General features: G+C 37.0%; 1 protein-coding gene across 2 annotated transcripts in view; it reads left to right on the top strand.

Moving 5' to 3' along the window:
- LOC131993238 (inositol polyphosphate-5-phosphatase A) overlaps positions 1 to 20,166 on the top strand; it is a 310,981-nt gene that overhangs the window by 209,537 nt on the left and 81,278 nt on the right. For both annotated transcript variants that reach the window (XM_059359041.1, XM_059359042.1), the window contains exon 9: positions 7,952 to 8,036. In XM_059359041.1, coding sequence (XP_059215024.1) covers positions 7,952 to 8,036 — 85 coding nt within the window. The remainder of the gene's footprint in view (positions 1 to 7,951; positions 8,037 to 20,166) is intronic.

Genomic DNA, 20,166 nt, shown 5'->3' with positions numbered 1-20,166 from the left:
CACTGACACTGTTACAGTTTGCCTGAATGAACTGTGATGACGAAGCTAATGGGGGCCCCCGCCGAGGGTGAGGGTCAGCCAGGGGGGGCCCCCCAAGCTCGGGACCCCCCACCCTCAGGCCCCTTTCACGCCCAGTAGCTGTAGCTAATGTTGCAATTCTTCGTTCTCCCCACAAAGGCCAAGAAAAAAGTCAACTTTCACACCAGCGGGTCACCATGAGTGCTTTAGGAAATGATCGTGTAAACAGAGTGTTACCTTCTGACCTGTGGCTGATACCTTGGAGCAGCAGACAAAACAGCCAGGCTGCGGGTATTAGACATGGCTGTTAGCGGGATAAAGCTACAGGACACAGAGGAGGAAGGACACCAGACTCTGAGGAAACACACTTTTAACTCGATTTCCCTGCTTCAGTTTTCACCCTCTTGCTTCTTAACCCTTTATCAGGCAAAGAACTATATTTGGTAACTTCAGGTAATATTTTGAGGAAAAAGTTGCAAATTTACTAGATTAAAGTGGCAAATCTACAAGAAAAAAAGTCGCAGATTTATGAGATTTAAAGTGGCAAATGTGCGACAAAAAAGTTGCAGATTTACGAGAAAAAAGTGGGGAAAAAGCAACTTTTTTTCTCGCAGATTCACCACTTTCACCCCCTTGCTTCTTAACCCTTTATCAGGCAAAAACTACACTACTGGTCAAAAGTTTTAGAACACACCAAACACCTGAAATTAATGCACATTTGCAACATTTAAAATTCTTTATTGAGCATGATAGTGTTTTGAAAGTAAAAAAAAGATTCAAAATCACATTTTATGTTGGACTAAAGGACTAAAAAAAGACACAAAATGACTAAAAAAAGACACAAAATGACCAAAAAAAGACACAAAAAGACACAAAATGACAAAAAAAGACACCAAAAGACACAAAATGACTAAAAGAAGACACAGAATGACTTAAAAAGACACCAAAAGACACAAAATGACTAAAAAAAAGACACAAAATGACCAAAAAAGACACAAAATGACAAAAAAAGACACCAAAAGACACAAAATGACTAAAAAAAAGACACAAAATGACTTACAAAGACATGAAAATAATTCAAAAATGGACAAAATAGCCCAAGACTCCATAGAGTTAAGTTGTTAACCCATTTCTTGTTCCCTGAAAAAGGCCTACTTGTATAATTCTGAAATGTACATTATTTTCCAGTTTTGGTTAAGCTTACCTTTTTTTATTTACCTCTGGCAGTTCACCACTTACCTTTGGACCCTTTCAAGCTGTTCATTTGACTTGAACTGCTTGAATTTCAATAAAAAACTGGAAAAATTGGGGTGTTCTAAAACTTTTGACCGGTAGTGTACATTTGGTAACTTCAGGTAATATTTTGAGAAAAAAGTTGCAAATTTACTAGATTAGAGTGGCAAATCTACAAGAAAAAAAGTCGCTGATTTAAGAGATTTAAAGTGGCAAATCTGCGCGAAAAAAGTCACAGATTTACGAGAAAAAAGTGGGAAAAAAAGCAACTTTTTTCTCGCAGATTCACCACTTTAAATCTCATAAATCTACGCATTTTTTTCTCATAGATTTGCCACTTTAATCTCGTAAACTTTTTTCTCAAAATATTATTTTTGTATGTTTTTTTTACACATTCTGTCAGTATGTAATAACCTCCAATATTCTCTAGGGTTGAAATTTGGAATTTGCAAGTATTTCAATGATTGCCCTATAATGGGTTAAAGTGGTGAATCTGGGAGAAAAAAGTTGTTTTTTCCCACTTTTTTCTTGTAAATCTGCGACTTTTTTCGCGCAGATTTGCCACTTTAAATCTCTTAAATCTGCAACTTTTTTTCTTGTAGATTTGCAACTTTAATCTAGTAAATTTGCAACTTTTTTTCTCAAAATATTACCTGAAGTTACCAAATATAGTTCTTTGCCTGATAAAGAGTTTGATATTTTATGATTTTGTCTGCACATACACTTATTACTTAACCCTATAACCTTGAAACAAAGTTGTTAAGCTTGCATTTTATTAGATTTACCTTTGCTTATATTCTTCACTCAGCAGCAGATGTGGTAAAGTCTCTATTAGCACCAGGCATACAGGGGTTCCCACGCCTATAACAACTGCACTGACGCCTGTGTACAGCCGTTTTACTGCCCTCCATTTGAGGCAACAGGATAAACTGGCCACTAACCCTGTTTGAATAGAGCTGAGTCTCTTAGCACCAGGGTGTAAGGTCATTAATGACATCAGTCCCACTTTGAGTGTATAAATGAGCTTCTTCTTCTACTACTACCACACACACACACACTGCAAAAAAAGAAAAGTTGGGTGAACTCAAAATTTCAAGGCAACAAACTTCGATAAAATTTTAAGTTGGACAATTAAACTAAATATTTTAAGTTTTGTTTTTGAGTTTGCTCAACTCTGAATTCAGATTTTTGTCAACTCAACTGTAAGTTGTACTAACTTTTAATTTTACATTGTAATAACTTTTAATCCTTACTTCTGCTAACTTCTGCAATGTGCTGAATTGGCACGATTGTAACGCCGCTATGAAATGTCAGCTAATGTTGTGACCACAATGTTGAGTTAGCATTGATAAGCTAATGGCTACTCTTGTAGCTGTAACAAGCAGCGCCGCTAGCGTCAGTTAGCCGCTAGCATCAGTTAGCCGCTAGCGTCAGTTAGCCGCTAGCATCAGTTAGCCGCTAGCATCAGTTAGCCGCTAGCTTTCGCTAATGACCGAATTTCACCGCTTTCCCGCATTTCACAACAAAGAAATAAGAGTTATCAGAACTATTGTCCCTTGTTGTGAACCCCAACTTAAAGATATAAGTAACAACAACTCACCAACTTGTTTTTGAGCAGACAACTGGCTTCCTTTGTTGTGCTAACTTACATTATTGCCCTAAATGTCAATCATTTATATTTCCAAGTTAAACCAACTTAAATCACTGTTTTTGGCCAAAAAATACAAGTTGGCTTTTTTGCAGTGCACACAGATAGTAGGGTAATTGTTATCGTGCATGATTACTAATATAGTCTGATAAAGAACTTTATCCATGGTTATATGCAGTGAAGTGTATCTGTCTGTTTTGGAAGCCACCAAGGCATTTTTCTCTTAGTCTCTTCCTAGTCTGATTGTATGGAAGTCTATGAGAAAATGACCCTACTTCTCAATTGAGTTAGTACCTCAGCAAGCATTATCATGCTGAGTTTATGGTCTCAATCGCTAGTTTCAAGTTTTCTTCAATATAGCTTGATGTTCCTTTTTTTAAATGATGGTGCCATTTAGAGTAATATCAACAATAAAGCAGGGTTTGTGCCTTGTCATTGACAGGCCGCCACCATGGCACACTGTGTGTTTTCACAGTGTGTTTTACTTCCTGAAACTTAATTGAAACATTTTAGTTGCCTAAAAATATCACGTTCAGTTAGCTAGCGTCCCTCTCGTCCAAATATGGTCATTTCTGGTTCCAAAAAACAAGACCAAGAGGCTGTAAAAACAACGAGATCTCCAACTATTACACTACAATTATACATACATGTATGGTTTTTGCGGTTATAAAAAAAGCTGCAGTTTCTGGGAATTTATGCTACAAAACCACTGATCTAGGTTTAGGGCAAAAAAACGTATAAACGTTATAAAAGACAGTTTATAATTCTAGTACTGTAGTTTGATGGCAGTATGATGCTACTACCATCAAACTACAGTACAGGCTTTTTAGCATTGTAAGAAAAGCTAAAACAATAAGTTGTATTTAAAATAATAAAAATAATAAAATATAATAAAAATATGAGTATTTGTTGCTTTTCGTCTTATCCTCAACAGTAATTGTTTATTTTATAAAATAATTGTGATGATATTAAATATGTCTGGGCAATATTGCTAAATTCAATAAATGGCACAATATAGCATGATTAATGGGAATCCAAAAAATGAAAAGTCTATATGAAATAACTCAAATTGCCCAATTTTTATTTTGTCCATACTTGAAGGATAAAGTGTATATCTTCTCAAAAATTATATATACAAATTATATATATACATTATATATATATACATATATATATACACATATATACACATATATATACATATATACATGTATACATATATATATATGTATGTATATATGTGTATATATGTGTATATATATGTATATGTGTATATATATATGTATATATATGTATATGTATATATGTATGTATATATGTATATGTATATTTATATGTATATATATGTATGTATGTATATATATATGTATATATATATATATGTATATATATATGTATATATACATATATATATACATATATATATATATATGTATATATATATATATGTATATATATATGTATATATACATATATATACATATATATATATATGTATATATGTATATATGCATGCACGGTTGCCCATAAAGTTGGAATAATTCTGTTTTCAGACACAATCCTCTGTAAATTGTGGTTTCATTTTCATTGTGATGTGTTTGAAGAGAATGATTTTTTGAAGTATATATATATATATATATATATATTCGTAGCCCAGCCAAAATGTTATACCCCAAGCCTTTAATAGATTACTAGAACAAATAGTTTTTAGTTGCAGCATAAATTGTAGCCACAAGAACGATCCCTATTATTAAAACACCAGATAAAAATGGTCGCTCTCATTCTGAAGTCCTCATTTACCTCAGGAACAGATGACCATCACAAAGAAGAAGGAACAATCTGGGAAATGAATGACAACATCAATCACAACCATGAAACATTTTTACTTTTTATTCCGGAGATGAAATCCTAAATGCTGTTCCCATCTTTCTTTTGACCCTCTTGAAAAAAATCCTATTGGATAAAAAGGGGGATGTAGATTCTCTTTAATATAATGGGATGTCAAAGTTACATACTCTCTATTTAATATAATAGCTGCGTTCTGTGCCTCTTTACTCCAGTCACCTTCGCCTCCCTGCCATTCTCTCTCTCAGAGAAGAAGTGGTCATGCTTTACGACAGGCGGCCAGAGCCGGGACCCACCACTAAGAAGAGGCTCCTTCTCTCTTTACGGCCCCATAAATATATTGTTATCTGGGCCTGGGAAGTCCACGCGGAGATTTATCCGCGCGGTTAGTGGAGATAGCGAGCCAAGCATCCTGAATCATTAATTACACAAGAGGCTGCGCTACATCCACCTTAATTTCCTATCTGTGCTCAGTAGAAGAGCCACTTTTAAGTAGGTGATGAGGCATACGAGTTAATTATATGTCGCTTAGGTGCGTTTTTTTTTTTTTTTTTCTTCACTGAGATGCTGGCTCTGTGGCGAGCTTCTGGAAATTTGGAAGTGGTCCATGACAGAGATGATCTAAACTCTATGAATCCTCTGACACTATACTCCTCAGGTTTAAAAAGCAATGCATACAGTACATTAAAAACATTTGCAAGACAGGAGACAATAAAATGTGCAGGACTTAAAATACCCACGGGAGGCATCAAAAGAGCACAATCAAGGTAGGGAATAAGTGAAGCTAGAGCCCGTGGCAACACGCCTGGATGGCTTCAGGCTATAAAAGTCTGTTTGTGAGTCTCAGTCTAAACCCAGAAGCCCTCCATCAACCAGGACAGAGAATACCTTCAGGATTTATCTCTCCACTCTCCCCTTTGATCAATTTACTAAAGTGAATTTTCTTCGCGATCAAAGAGGATTATCAAAGCAAATTATGCTTAGATTCATTGATTTGATTGTGGTGTCAGCTGAGGATTTGACAATTTGAACGAATTTTGTTGTGTGTTTACTTCAACCCCTGTGAAAGATGCTTTTCTCATTTGTTCATTTGTATAGTTGCACATAGGAAATTGCAAACATGTTGAATGTATCACTAGATTTACATAAAACATGGTTTCCTCAAGCAAAATACGGTCATATCTAGTACACTGTAAAAAAAAACCCTGTTGTTTTTACGATAAAAAACTGGCAGCTGTGGTTGCCAGAACTTTACCGTAATAAATACAGTGCAACTTTTTTCTAATATTACGGTAAAAAGATATTGACACTGTTGATTTCACATTTAAGATTGCATTTATTCCATTTTTTTACCGTATAAATAAAAGGTTTTTCCATCAAAAGATTTGACATATAATTGACAAGAAAATACTTTATAAATGCAGCATAAATTAAAGATTTTACCATTAAATATTACAGTATATTTCTGTTAGAGATATGGTGTTTAGTACATTTAACAGATAGAAAAGTATTTTTGCAAAAAATAAATGCAAAAATTACAGTGATGCTTTTTGTTACAAACACGGTGCCAAAGTATTTTACAGTAATAGAGTAATGTTTTTTTATTTTAATTTAAAACCTGTAAAAATACTGTTCTGGCTGATATATACATTTACAGTATTTAATTGTTACTAAAACTGAATTAACCCATTTATCATTTTACGGTCTTTTACTGTCATGGTTTAATAGTTTTTCACCGTAAAATCTACAGACATTTTTTACAGTGTAGGGGTGTGCCATATCGTATCGTTCACGATAATATCGGTATATTTTTTTTATGGTTAAAAAAAATTAATATCATGATATTGGCAACGTTCCTACTTCTTGATGTAGTGGTTAAAGTTGTTTTAATCACAAAAAGCTACTTCCTCCCTGTCGCTAAACACATGCAGCTTTCAAAATAAGAGCACAGTGTGTTAAGAGAATCCACCACAGAATTTACAAGAAGACTGTCAAAATAAGATGCCTTAAATAAAACATACAAGAACCTTTATTCTCCTTTACAAAATTTCCTTAAAATATGCCCCCGGAACCCCTAAATGGTTATTTTTTTATTATTTGCTCATACTCAAGAGTCAAGAGTAAATTTTTTTGTATTTGGCAACTGTTGAGATTTGCACTTCAAACTACATTTTCGATTTTTAATTATTTATACAGACTAAAAAAAAAATCATATTTTCTATCTTTTTAAGTATTTCCTAATATCGTCAAGAATATCGTTATCGCAAAAATAGCCTGAAATATCGTGATATTCTTTTAGGGCCATATCGCCCACCGCTAATATCTAGGGATGGGAAGTGATAATATTTTGATATTAGTGCCATTATCGATTCTGCTTACGAGTTCAGTACTTTATCAATTCCTTTATGGATTCCTGATCAGTTTTCTGTGTGGAAACAAGTTGGCCTCCAGCCTAGAAACAGACAGTCTGTCTGTCAAGAAGGCCACATTTTGACATTTTGGACCATTTCCTCCTTTCTGCCAGGACTCGTTTTTGTTTGCTAGTTTTCTGCAGCACACACAAAGAATCACATCATTGTTTTGCAATGCTCAAATATCAGAAAAACATGTCAACATTGATCATAGGAGCTGATAAGATCAGAGGCATGCTGTCCTGATGGATTGCACAATTTGGAGCCAATTTTCAGTTCCCATCCCTAGTTAGGAAAATATAGTTAGGACATCTGTTTTTAAGGTTTTACTGGCAACTCAATCATAACCATTTGTTCAGAATCTTAATGTTTTTCTCAAGGTTAAAGCAGTTTAAACACCACTAGATCCTCTTCACTTGTAAACACTTCTTTTATTCCCAAACATCTGCATTTTAGACTGTTTCTTCCCTCCTTATATCTGCACTATGTGCTCTGTTGTGAGCCATTAATGCTGTTGAACTTGTGTAGCAAAAGATTGTGTCAAAAACTGTTACAAAAACATCACTGTCAGCTCTGTAAAGGTGACTATTTCTCTACTGGAAGTGTTGAGACCAGCAGGTGGTGCTGTGGTCCTCATGAACTAAACACCCTGAGGTCAGACTGGTCATTAAATGCCAACTGGTGGAAATGTCCGTCAAGGTTGTGAGGATCTTTTAGTGTTAACGATTATAAAGAAAGATCATTTTCATGATGTTTGAAACATCCTCAACTGACAAATGCTTGTGTTGTTTTTCAGGATCACGGACCAGCGGCATGAGAAGTTGCCATATTTTGTCTTTGGGGACTTTAACTTCAGGTTGGACTCGAAGCAGGTCATTGAGGTGAGTGATTCAGTATCACACCAAACCAGTCTTATAGGGCTATTTGGTCCATTTTTGAATCCCTTTCATGTCTTTACGTGTCTTTGTAAGTCATTTTGTGTCTTTTTTGGTCATTTGTGTCTTTTTTGTGTCTTTTTTTGGGGGTAATTTTGTGTCTGTTGTTTTGTATTTTTTGTCATTTTGTGTCTTTTTTGTCATTGGTGTCATTTATGTGTCTTTTTTGTGTCTGTTTTAGTTATTTTGTGTCTTTTTTTGGTCATTTTGTGTCTTTTTTTGTCATTTTTATGTCTTCTGTGGGGTTTTTTTGGGGTTATTCTGTCTTCTAATTTTGTGTCTTTTTTTGGTCATTTTGTGTCTTTTCCAAGACATTCAAAGATTGTGAATGCTTAAATATCATCTTTGCCATTTTTTTTAATGTGCTAATGTGCCCCTCTGGTTAAACACTGGCCCCTCCTTGGCCCCCACAGTAAAACTGGTCTAGAACCGCCACTGGATGGATGGAAGGTTAATTGTATAGATTATGTGAACAATACGGGGAAATTTGTGCACAACTGTATGCTACTACACTTTATACATGTGTGGTTAACCCATAAGAACCCAGACCCAGTTATCTTTAAAGGAACATTATGGGGGATATACCACAGACCAAGTGGACCACATAGAACACATTTATGATGTTTAAAAAAAATAAAAATACTACCCCTAAATGTCAAAGCTCTGTGATGTGACATATACGTTACATTGGGCGTTTATGGAATTTATGTTTATGATATTTCTTATTTTTGAATGAATAAACTCGACACCTTTTGCCTTTTTCTTTGCATCTCCACAACATGTATAAAAAATGTGACATTAATAGTGCTGTTAGACAACAAATTCCATTTCAGATTTGTTTTAAGTAACAATAATAAGTAATAATAAATCAATAATAAATAAATATAAATAACACTGCCTCATTTGATGGCTTCTCAACAAGCTACTGTAGCTGTAAAACACTGAAAAACACACTTATGTACTTGAGAAAACATACATGAACATTACTAGAACATTTAAAATGTTTGTGACACCCATGTCACCATGGGTTCTTATGGGTTAAGCTATCAAGCTTTATATAATATAAAGTGTGTGTTTGTGTGACTGCAATATAGTAAAAGTGGTTTTAGTAGCCCACTGTCTCTTTAGAGTTATGACTCATTAAACGCTTCACTGTTGCTGGCCCAGCTGTGTTTGCCAACTGAGCCTCCAAGTGCATTGTTATGTTATGGTGCCATTCACTGCTCTTCCTCTCCTGCTCCCTCCCTCCCCTCAATTCTTCCTCCTTCTCCTCCTCCCCTCCTTTTCTTGGTGCAAATGAGGCCAGTGAGAGCCAAGGTAGCAGCAGTCATTCAGCAGAGGATATGGTGGTGGTGGTGTTGGTGGTTTTTGGGGGGGTTTAGTGGCATAACAAGTCATAAAGGCCCACCGCAGACAGTCCTATGGTGTCCTATGATAACAGAGTGGGAGAGCCACTTGTTGGCCGATCCTCTCCCAGTACAATGGGCCTGGGACCAGTGGGCCTGTTCAAGGTGTGGGCATTGTTCCCTCCAACCAGAGCCCCATTGAGGTTAGAAGGGAAGAGGAGGGAAGGCTTTGTGAATGGAGGGTTTTTTTTTTTTGCTCAAATGACTTAGGAAGGACTTCACTCTGTGTGGCGAAACAAGAAACAAATCTGTAGTTTAGTCATCCGGCCACTAGGGGGCGCTGTGAAACACCACCGGGCTAAGTGGGATCAGCAATTTTTGATTGATGGCCTCAAAGTTTGTGCAGTAGATTAGATTTTGGCTCTGTAATTGGGTCACATTAACTGCCTGATCATGTGAACATGCGTTGCTTTGGAGCTAATAAATCCAAGTCCACAACAGCAGATGTGCAAACACTGAGGCTATTCACAAGTCAACTATTGCAATTAAATGTCACCTGGCACACATTTAGGCCAGCCACAGTGATTTCAAAGCAATGATAGGCTGGTTTTATATCTTATCAGCATTTGCTGTGATAAAAGACACTGTGTTCTACATGTTGAAATATATAAAATGATACAAATCTCAACAGTTGCCAAATACAAAAAGAATTACTCTTGACTCTTGAGTATGAGAAAATAATAAAAAATAACCAGTTAGGGGTTCCGGGGGCATATTTTAATGACATTTTGTAAAGGAGAATAAAGGTTCTTGTATGTTTTATTTAAGGCATCTTATTTTGACAGTCTTCTTGTAAATTCTGTGGTGGATTCTGTTAACACACTGTGCTCTTATTTTGAATTAAGAAAGATATGTTTTCAGTTAGGGGTGTGCCATATCGTATCGTTCACGATAATATCGGTATATTTTTTTCATGGTTAAAAAAAATGCATATCATGATATTGGCAACATTCCTACTTCTTGATGTAGTGGTGTAAGGTTCACATTAGCTAACAATTAAAGTTGTTTTTATCACAAAAAGCTACTTACTCTCTGTCGCTAAACACATGCAGCCTTCAAAATAAGAGCACAGTGTGTTAACAGAATCCACCACAGAACTTACAAGAAGACCGTCAAAATAAGATGCCTTAAATAAAACATACAAGAACCTTTATTCTCCTTTTACAAAATGTCATTAAAATATGCCCCCGGAACCCCTAAATGGTTATTTTTATTTTTTTCTCATACATTTTTTTTTTTATTTGGCAACTGTTGAGATTTGCACTTCACGCTACATTTTAGATTTTTATTTATTTATACAGACTAAAAAAAAAACATATTTTCTATATGTTTTTAAGTATTTCGTAATATTGTCAAGAATATCGTTATTGCAAAAATAGCCTGAAATATCGTGATATTCTATTTTCAGAGCTTATACTGGCAGGGGACATGGATGCATTAAGCAGAAAGGAAAATATCCAATCAGAGAGAGTCAGATGGGATGATTTGGAGGTAGCCTGTGTTTATCCTGTGTAGCTAATCTAGATAACTCTCTCCTCATGTCTGGTGTCGTGTCCATGCTGCTCTGTGGTAGGTAACACTCACCCTCTCCATGTCTCCACCACTCTGAAATGCTGTTTGAGTGCAATACGGGTCACGACCCCTTTTCCAGGGATGTGTTAGGCTTGCATCGGTGTGTGTCCATCTCTGCCCCCCCTCAGCTTCTTTCTTATGCACCTTGGACCCCCCCCCCCATTCACACACACATCCAGGGCGAATACACACACACACACACACACACAAACCAATTTGTAAGGCTAAATGAAACTGATTGATTCACCCCGTTTAAAGGGGTGTGGCAGCAGTGCAGGGGGCCTTTTAGACTTCCCCTCAGGAAGTTAGAGCTGTGGGCTGTGGCATAAACCACACACACACACACACACACACACACACACACACACGTCTTTATATAGTTGTGAGGGCCACGATCGTTGAGTTCTTTGTGAGGACCACCACTTCCCCTAGCCCAACACACACATTTCAGGGTTTACCATCTCTGTTAGGACCTTCCCTGAAATTCATACAGATGATTAATTAAGGCCTTTAGAGGCTATCCTAGCATTTTCTTTGTGAGGACTGGAAAAAATGTCCTCACAACTACAAATGTCCTCACAATGTTGGTATTCTGCCATGGGTTGGTCCTCACAACTATATGAAGACAAACACACACATACACATACATACATGTCTTTAATAGTTGTGAGGACCACCACTTCCCCTAGCCCAACACACACATTTCAGGGTTTACCATCTCTGTTAGGACCTTCCCTGAAATTCATAAAGATGATTAATTAAGGCCTTTAGAGGCTATCCTAGCATTTTCTTAGTGAGGACCGAGCAAAATGTCTTCACAACTACAAATGTCCTCACAATGTTGGTGTTCTGCCAGGAGTTGGTCCTCACAACTATATGAAGACAAACACACACATACACATACATACATGTCTTTAATAGTTGTGAGGACCACCACTTCCCCTAGCCCAACACACACATTTCAGGGTTTACCATCTCTGTTAGGACCTTCCCTGAAATTCATACAGATGATTAATTAAGGCCTTTAGAGGCTATCCTAGCATTTTCTTAGTGAGGACTGGAAAAAATGTCCTCACAACTACAAATGTCCTCACAATGTTGGTATTCTGCCATGGGTTGGTCCTCACAACTATATGAAGACAAACACACACATACACATACATACATGTCTTTAATAGTTGTGAGGACCACCACTTCCCCTAGCCCAACACACACATTTCAGGGTTTACCATCTCTGTTAGGACCTTCCCTGAAATTCATACAGATGATTAATTAAGGCCTTTAGAGGCTATCCTAGCATTTTCTTTGTGAGGACTGGAAAAAATGTCCTCACAACTACAAATGTCCTCACAATGTTGGTATTCTGCCATGGGTTGGTCCTCACAACTATATGAAGACAAACACACACATACACATACATACATGTCTTTAATAGTTGTGAGGACCACCACTTCCCCTAGCCCAACACACACATTTCAGGGTTTACCATCTCTGTTAGGACCTTCCCTGAAATTCATACAGATGATTAATTAAGGCCTTTAGAGGCTATCCTAGCATTTTCTTTGTGAGGACTGGGAAAAATGTCCTCACAACTACAAATGTCCTCACAATGTTGGTCTTCTGCCAGGAGTTGGTCCTCACAACTATATGAAGACAAACACACACATACACATACATACATGTATTTAATAGTTGTGAGGACCACCACTTCCCCTAGCCCAACACACACATTTCAGGGTTTACCATCTCTGTTAGGACCTTCCCTGAAATTCATACAGATGATTAATTAAGGCCTTTAGAGGCTATCCTAGCATTTTCTTTGTGAGGACCGAGCAAAATGTCCTCACAACTGCAAATGTCCTCACAATGTTGGTATTCTGCCATGAGTTGGTCCTCACAACTATATAAAGACAAACACACACATACACATACATACATACATGTCTTTAATAGTTGTGAGGACCACCACTTCCCCTAGCCCAACACACACATTTCAGGGTTTACCATCTCTGTTAGGACCTTCCCTGAAATTCATACAGATGATTAATTAAGGCCTTTAGAGGCTATCCTAGCATTTTCTTAGTGAGGACCGAGCAAAATGTCCTCACAACTACAAATGTCCTCACAATGTTGGTATTCTGCCATGGGTTGGTCCTCACAACTATATAAAGACAAACACACACACACACACACACATATTTTCCCTCCAGCTTAAAGAGGGCTCCTCAAACCTGCCGACCATTTAATTGGGACAACAGAAAAACGCTGATGATGTCATGTGTGCAAAATGTGTTTTTTTGTCTCCGTATGAAGCCGTCCTGGGCCGTCGTGGTCAACCTGTCTGGTTTAACGGGGACCTATGCGTTAGTGGCAGAGAGAGCTGTGATGTCACCAATAAACAAATGGGTTGCAACCTTAGCGCACGATGTAACTCACAGCCGGGCGGCCGTTTTAAGCCCTTTAATGACAATTAATGTCAACAGGACAATTAGTGCACATCCACTGAAGTGCTTAACTGTAGATGGGCTGGTGGTGGATCGATCGGCCATACTTATCCAAAGATTGATTCCGACACGGAGAGAGGCCGGCTCTCATTCTCGCTGTCTGGGAGTCTCATTTTTTTTTTGCTTTTTTCTCACTATTCTCTGCCCACTTTCAATCGATAAGGAAAAAAGCCCCCCAAAAAAAAGCTATGCTGATGAATACTTTTTTGCTTAAGTGGACGAAATAATCACAAATTCAAACGACTTGCCTTTTTTTTTTGATTTGTTGAACACCAAGGACAACCCTCGAGCGCCCATGGGGGGATCACTTGGCCCCACTTTCAGAGTCACTGGATCAGAAAATACTCCAGTACATTTCTCTACAGCTGCACGCTACACCACTTCTCTTCTTCTCTGTCTCTGGTCCATTGTGGGTGACTAGACTGTGGACAACCACTAGCCACTCCCCTGTCACCCATCCTGCCTGGTGGGTGGGTGGGTGGATGGGACAGCGGGTATTTTGGGATGTATCCATGTGTGTACAGAAAAGGAGGTGGGTTTGGAAGGGGGTGGGTTTGTTATTGTCACAGGGCAAATTCCAGGTGGCAAATTCCTGGCATGCTTGCGCGGCAGGATCAGTAACCAAAGGCCTGAGGCCGCCCCCCTCCTGCCCGGTCCGGGCAACCCCATTAATTGTGTCCGACAGAGGGAATTGGTTTCAATTGACCCCCATTCAGCGGCCCTTTGACTGGCAGACAAAGGACACAGCCACGTGGAGACTAATGCTAGGGCTGAGCAGCCTGGAGGTGGTCCAGTCCCCACCAGCCTTCCCTCTCCTCTCCCATGGGTGTGATCAGGCTTTTGGCTTGATCACGCTTTGCATCGGTGCTGATAAAACAGGACGGCGCAAAGGAATGGTTTTGAAGATTTTGTCGGGCGAAATCAGATACATCACAGCCTGCGATTTCTTTTAATCTGTCATGGATCAAAACCACATTCAAGGCAGTGAGGATGCAGAGCATGTTGTCCCAGACCCAACATGGTCTCACAGAAATCCGTGAAATAGCCACGGATTTCGCTTAACTCAAAATCCGTGGAATAGCCACAGAATCGCTCAAATTTCCGTGAAACTGACACGGATTTGGCTACAATGCAAGTTAATGACAGTCATATTTTTCTGGCGAGATCTTCGCCACAAAGTGATTATGTACATTCACTGAGTGAATATTTAGAAAATAAAACATATATTTCTCGCTAGAAATGTGATCAAAATCCATTTTTATGCAGAAACAAAGTCAAAATATAAATTTTTTCACTAAAAATGAGAGAACTGTCCGCCATGTTTTTTGTTCTGACCGCTGGGACCTTGAAAGTCACGTGACTTGGAACAAACCAATAGGAACAAATATCCATGGAATAGCCACGGGATATGACTGTCATTAACTTGCATTGTAGCGAAATCCGTGTCAGTTTCACGGAAATTTGAGCGATTCCGTGGCTATTCCACGGATTTCTGTGAGACCAGGTTCCCCAGACCTGTTACAAGAACAGAGACCCGACTTGATTGTCAAGTTTCAAGGAGGGCCCAAATTAGGGATGGCAAAGGGAAGTTATGGAAGTTAGTTTATTGTTTATTGTATCCTTTGGATCCCCATTAGTCTTCATAGAGATGAAGACTATTCTTCCTGGGGTCCACATTAAATCAAACAAATATTACACAATTACATCATTACAGCATTTATACAGAGAATAACATGAAGTCATTCATCCTAACATGATTATAATGTATATTAACATGATTATAATATATATTAAGTAGTACAAGGCATGATTATAAAAAGAGTTACATGATTATAGAAGAGTATACGAGGTAAGCATAAATTTTACCATGACGTTCAATGCAGATGTATTAACATACTTGAGTACAACTTAACATGATTTCATATTTTCATAGAAGACTTGCTACAGCTCTATACATAGCTGACCTTTTGAGTGCATTGGTTCTAGGTAAAGGCAAGGTGAAGGTGTTTCCTGAGGCCTGTCTAGTACTATAACTATGTTTATACATGTCTACAAGTTTATGTGAGATATAAGTCTTTCTTGTATTGGCACTACACCATTGGTGGGGGAGGATTTTTTGAGGCAGAGATGGAGTGAAAGTGGGAGGCAGAGGGGAAGATCTGCAGGAAAATGGTTCCAAGATGGATTAGAACCTGGGCCAACTGATTGCAAGGACTAAGCCATGTTCGAATCTGACTTCTGTGTGGAATTTGCATGTTCTCCCAATGTCAGCATGGGTTGGGCTTCTTTCCACAGTCCAAAGACATGCAGCTTAGGTTTAATTGGTGCCTCTAATGTCCATAGGACTGAATGAGAGTGAGATTGTCTGTCTCTATGTGTCAGCCTCTTGCCCAATGTCAGCTGGGATTGGCTCAATCCCCCCATGACCCATGTTCGGATAAGTGGTTCAAGATAAGGGATGACTGAATAAATATCATTAAGGCTGATTATTGGTACTAAATACCTCTTTAGTTATCGACAAAGAATAACCCAGTACCAAAAGTATTAAAACTTCTCCAGTCAATCAACCTGCATTTGATGTTTTTTTTTATAACTGGTTAAAGAGAAAGACCACTATTTCTATGGTTTCGCCCACAATCAAGTGTTGTTCGATTGTGTCTATGGGGTTGTAGCTGTGAATGTGTCATTGTTGCAGGTTTAAGAGATCAGAGAGTGAAATCTGTTGATGGTAATGGTTAAAAACCTGCAGACAGGTGATTTCAATACTGAAAAAAAAACGATAATATTGCACTGCATTCACATTGATGGCTCAACACATTTGAGATATGTTCTGTACTGTTGTTGTCTCGACTGTGTGTTCATGCTGTTGGTTTGTTGTTGTTTTTTCCTGTGCGACTATGCATGTATGTCTGGGTGTGTTTATGGGTATACTGGGTATTTTGAATTGTACATATTTTTCTTTTTATATTTATATTTTTATAGACTCTTAAATGTTGCACTTACTGGAGAGCACTTTGAATTTCGTTGTACATGTGACAATGACAAATAAAGACCTATTCTATTCTATTCTATTGAGAAAACAGTCCTTAACAAACACTTGTTACTGCCAATATGTATCAAGTTTATTCTAAAAACCCAAGTTCAGAGTGAAGCTGAGCAGTGCTGAGTCATGGTGCCAGGTCACATGACCCTTGTTGACCCATTCACACCTACAGCAAACACAGCTTTTTCCCTGCTCCAGGCTCCAGTCGGAGGGTGGTGTAAGGTGTCCGGCAGTATGTGTGTGTGAGAGAGTGTGTGAGTGTCCCTGGAGGTGGCCGGTGACCGTGAATCAGCGGTGTCGATGACAGCCTCAGGGCTCCGTGCCTGGACTCCTAGTATATTTAAAATCCCTCCTAATTAAACTTAATAGAATGTAAATTTAATATCTGCAGAGATTGTGTGCTGCTGGCCGGCCGGCTCCAATTTAAGGATTGATAGAGGCCAGCAGGAAGGTTAATTGCTGACTTGATCTACTGTCCCTGTGACATGGTGTGGGGCTGTTTTAATTGGGGCTGATCTGCTGCTACATGGACAGATTTCATTAGGCTAGCTGGCCTCTCTCTGACTGCAGGCTGGGTTTAAATGAGCGCCCCCTATCTGCGTCTGCAGGAAGTGCAGAGGGCCGGACCAGGCATCAATCTTCCTTCCTTTGTCCTGTGTCCTTTCTCTTGCTTGAGCAGCATGAAATTAAAGGTGGGGCCCTAGACTAGCCCCACTCCTAATGAATGCTGTAAAATGCTCCGTAATGACAGGCCGGCATGATAGATCAGTCATTTCTCAGACTGTGGAGTTACTCAACGCACACGCCCATGAATTATAAGCAAGCAATGTTTTAAGAAGACGTACGAAAGATAAATTATCTCCTGAATGCCATCTTTTCTTTATTTGTGTGTATTTCAGAGTTAATGTGTGAGATTTAATATGGTCTGGAAGGATTGCTTTGCTATATTTTTTACATCTATAATCTATTGATAGGTGCTTAATTTACATTTTGGAAGAGATAATGTTGATTTGATCCAGTCTGAAAAATGTTAAAGACTTAAAGAAAATGACAAACGGTCCCTGAGCACCTTTATTTGCTTCAATTTTTATTCATATTCTAAAACATAGAGCCTGTGATTTTTGAGACCAATACAGATTCTGATTTTAGAGAGGAAAAAATAGCTGATTATCAATATAGTCAAGTTTTGAACTGGAATAAAAGTTGATATTTTCTGTGTGGAGTGTTTCTCAGAAGGCGGCTTTCTTTAACAAATAACTTTTTTTAAGAATATTTAACTGCAAAACTGAGAAAATGAATAATTAATAAAAAATAAAATAGATAAATAAAAGGTTTATGTTGTGCATCAGTCAATTTGTCAATAATTGGCTAAAAAAATGCATCAGTACCGTACGATCATTATATGTCAGTTGCTTAATATTTTAATTAAGAATAGATAAAAATAAAATAATTAGCTAAAAAAGATGCATCAGTACCGTATGATCAGCATATAGCAGTTGCTGGATATTTTAATAAATAATAAATAAAAATCAAATAATTAGCTTAAAAACCATCAGTACCATATAAGCAGTATATGTCAGTTGCTGACTATTTAAATAAAGAATTAAAATAAAATAATTTATTTTAAAACATCTGTACTGTATGATTAGTATATGTCAGTTGCTGAACATTAAAAAAAATAAAAATAAACATCAGTACTGTATGATTAGTATATGTCAGTTGCTGACTATTTAAATAAAGAATAAATAGAAAATAAAATAATTTATTTTAAAACATCTTTACTGTATGATTCGTATATGTCAGTTACTGAACACAAAAAATAAATAAATGAATAAATAAATAAACATCTGTACTGTATGATAAGTATATGTCAGTTGCTGACTTTTTAAATAAAGAATTAAAATAAAATAATTTATTTTAAAACATCTGTACTGTATGATTAGTATATGTAATTTGCTGACTATTTAAATAAAGAATTAAAATAAAATAATTTATTTTAAAACATCTGTACTGTATGATTAGTATATGTCAGTTGCTGAACATTAAAAATTTAAAAAAATAAATAAACATCAGTACTGTATGATTACTATATGTCAGTTGCTGAACATTAAATAAAAAAATAAAAAAACATCAGTACTGTATGATTAGTATATGTCAGTTGCTGACTATGTAAATAAAGAATAAATAGAAAATAAAATAATTTATTTGAAAACATCAGTACAGTATGATTAGTATATGTCAGTTGCTGATTATTTAAATAAATAATTAAAATAAAATAATTTATTTTAAAACATCAGTACTGTATGATTAGTATATGTCAGTTGCTGATTATTTAAATAAAGAATAAATAAAATAAAAAATAAAAAATAGCTAACACCCTTTCAAAATCAGCCTCAGCATCGTTTTCTGTATTTGAGGTTGTGTTAAAAAAAACGTTTTTCTGCACATCTTGGACAACATATACGCCAATAACGATATTAATTCAATGGGGTAATAGTGGCTGATAATATCAGTCAAACTATACATCAGTGTGGCTCTAAAGGAAACTCTAAATCTGTTCTCTGTGCATGTGAGCTCCAGTCTTTGTGTGGCCCCTCTAGTGAAACCAACATGGGTTCATTACGTAGTTGATGGCCATTGTCCCGGCTGCTGAACCTAGTCTGGGTAAATAATCTGCACCAGTAAGAGGGTAAACAATTTTCCCTTTTTAGCCCGACTTTGACTAGCATGTGTGTATCTGGCCGGCTATAAATCAAAAGGCGGCCAGTGTAATTAAGTGTACACTACATTAGTCAGGCTAATTAATTTTGGGGGCCATCCATCCATTAACCAGCGGGCCAGCACTGATTGGGCCTCTGTTCTGTGGAACCCCTGACACCAGGGGACTGGGACCCTCCTTGGCTGCCCTCAGAGTCCCAGATACACTCATGCATTAACACCCAGAGTCACAGATGTACACACACACACACACACACACACACACATACATGCACCAGCACTCATGTACTTAATCAGATTTTGACTAAAAAGGGAAGCGTATTACTATAAATTTGACAGTTTTTATTAGGGCTGGGCAATATATCCATATAAAACAATCTCGATATATTTTTAAATGTGATCTGGAATTAGACCATATCGCATATATCGATATATATATATATATATATATATATATATATATATATATATATATATACTTTATTTATCCCAAGCTGGGAAATTACAGTGTATTAGCAGCATTACACACAGAGACAATAACAACACAATTAAATAAAAAGAACAACCTAGACATACTTCAAGCAATAAAATATAAAAATACAATAAAAATACAATAAAAAATAAAGTGTCTAAAGAAGGAGTATGTATTAAGGAGTAGAATTCCAGTGCAGAATAAATATGAATATACAGTATAAAAATGTTTGGTGTTGTGAAACAAATAAGGTGCAATGAACAGTGTGCATAAAAAACACAAAGTGCATAGTGACAGTAAGTAATGCGTGTATATATATATATATATATATATATATATATATAAATGCTGCCCTTACTAG

This window comes from Centropristis striata, chromosome 20 (assembly GCF_030273125.1).
Source record: "Centropristis striata isolate RG_2023a ecotype Rhode Island chromosome 20, C.striata_1.0, whole genome shotgun sequence".
NCBI classification, from domain to species: Eukaryota; Metazoa; Chordata; class Actinopteri; order Perciformes; family Serranidae; genus Centropristis; species Centropristis striata.
The sequence above is the reverse complement of the archived record's forward strand: the minus strand, read 5'-3'. Positions and strand labels throughout refer to the sequence as shown.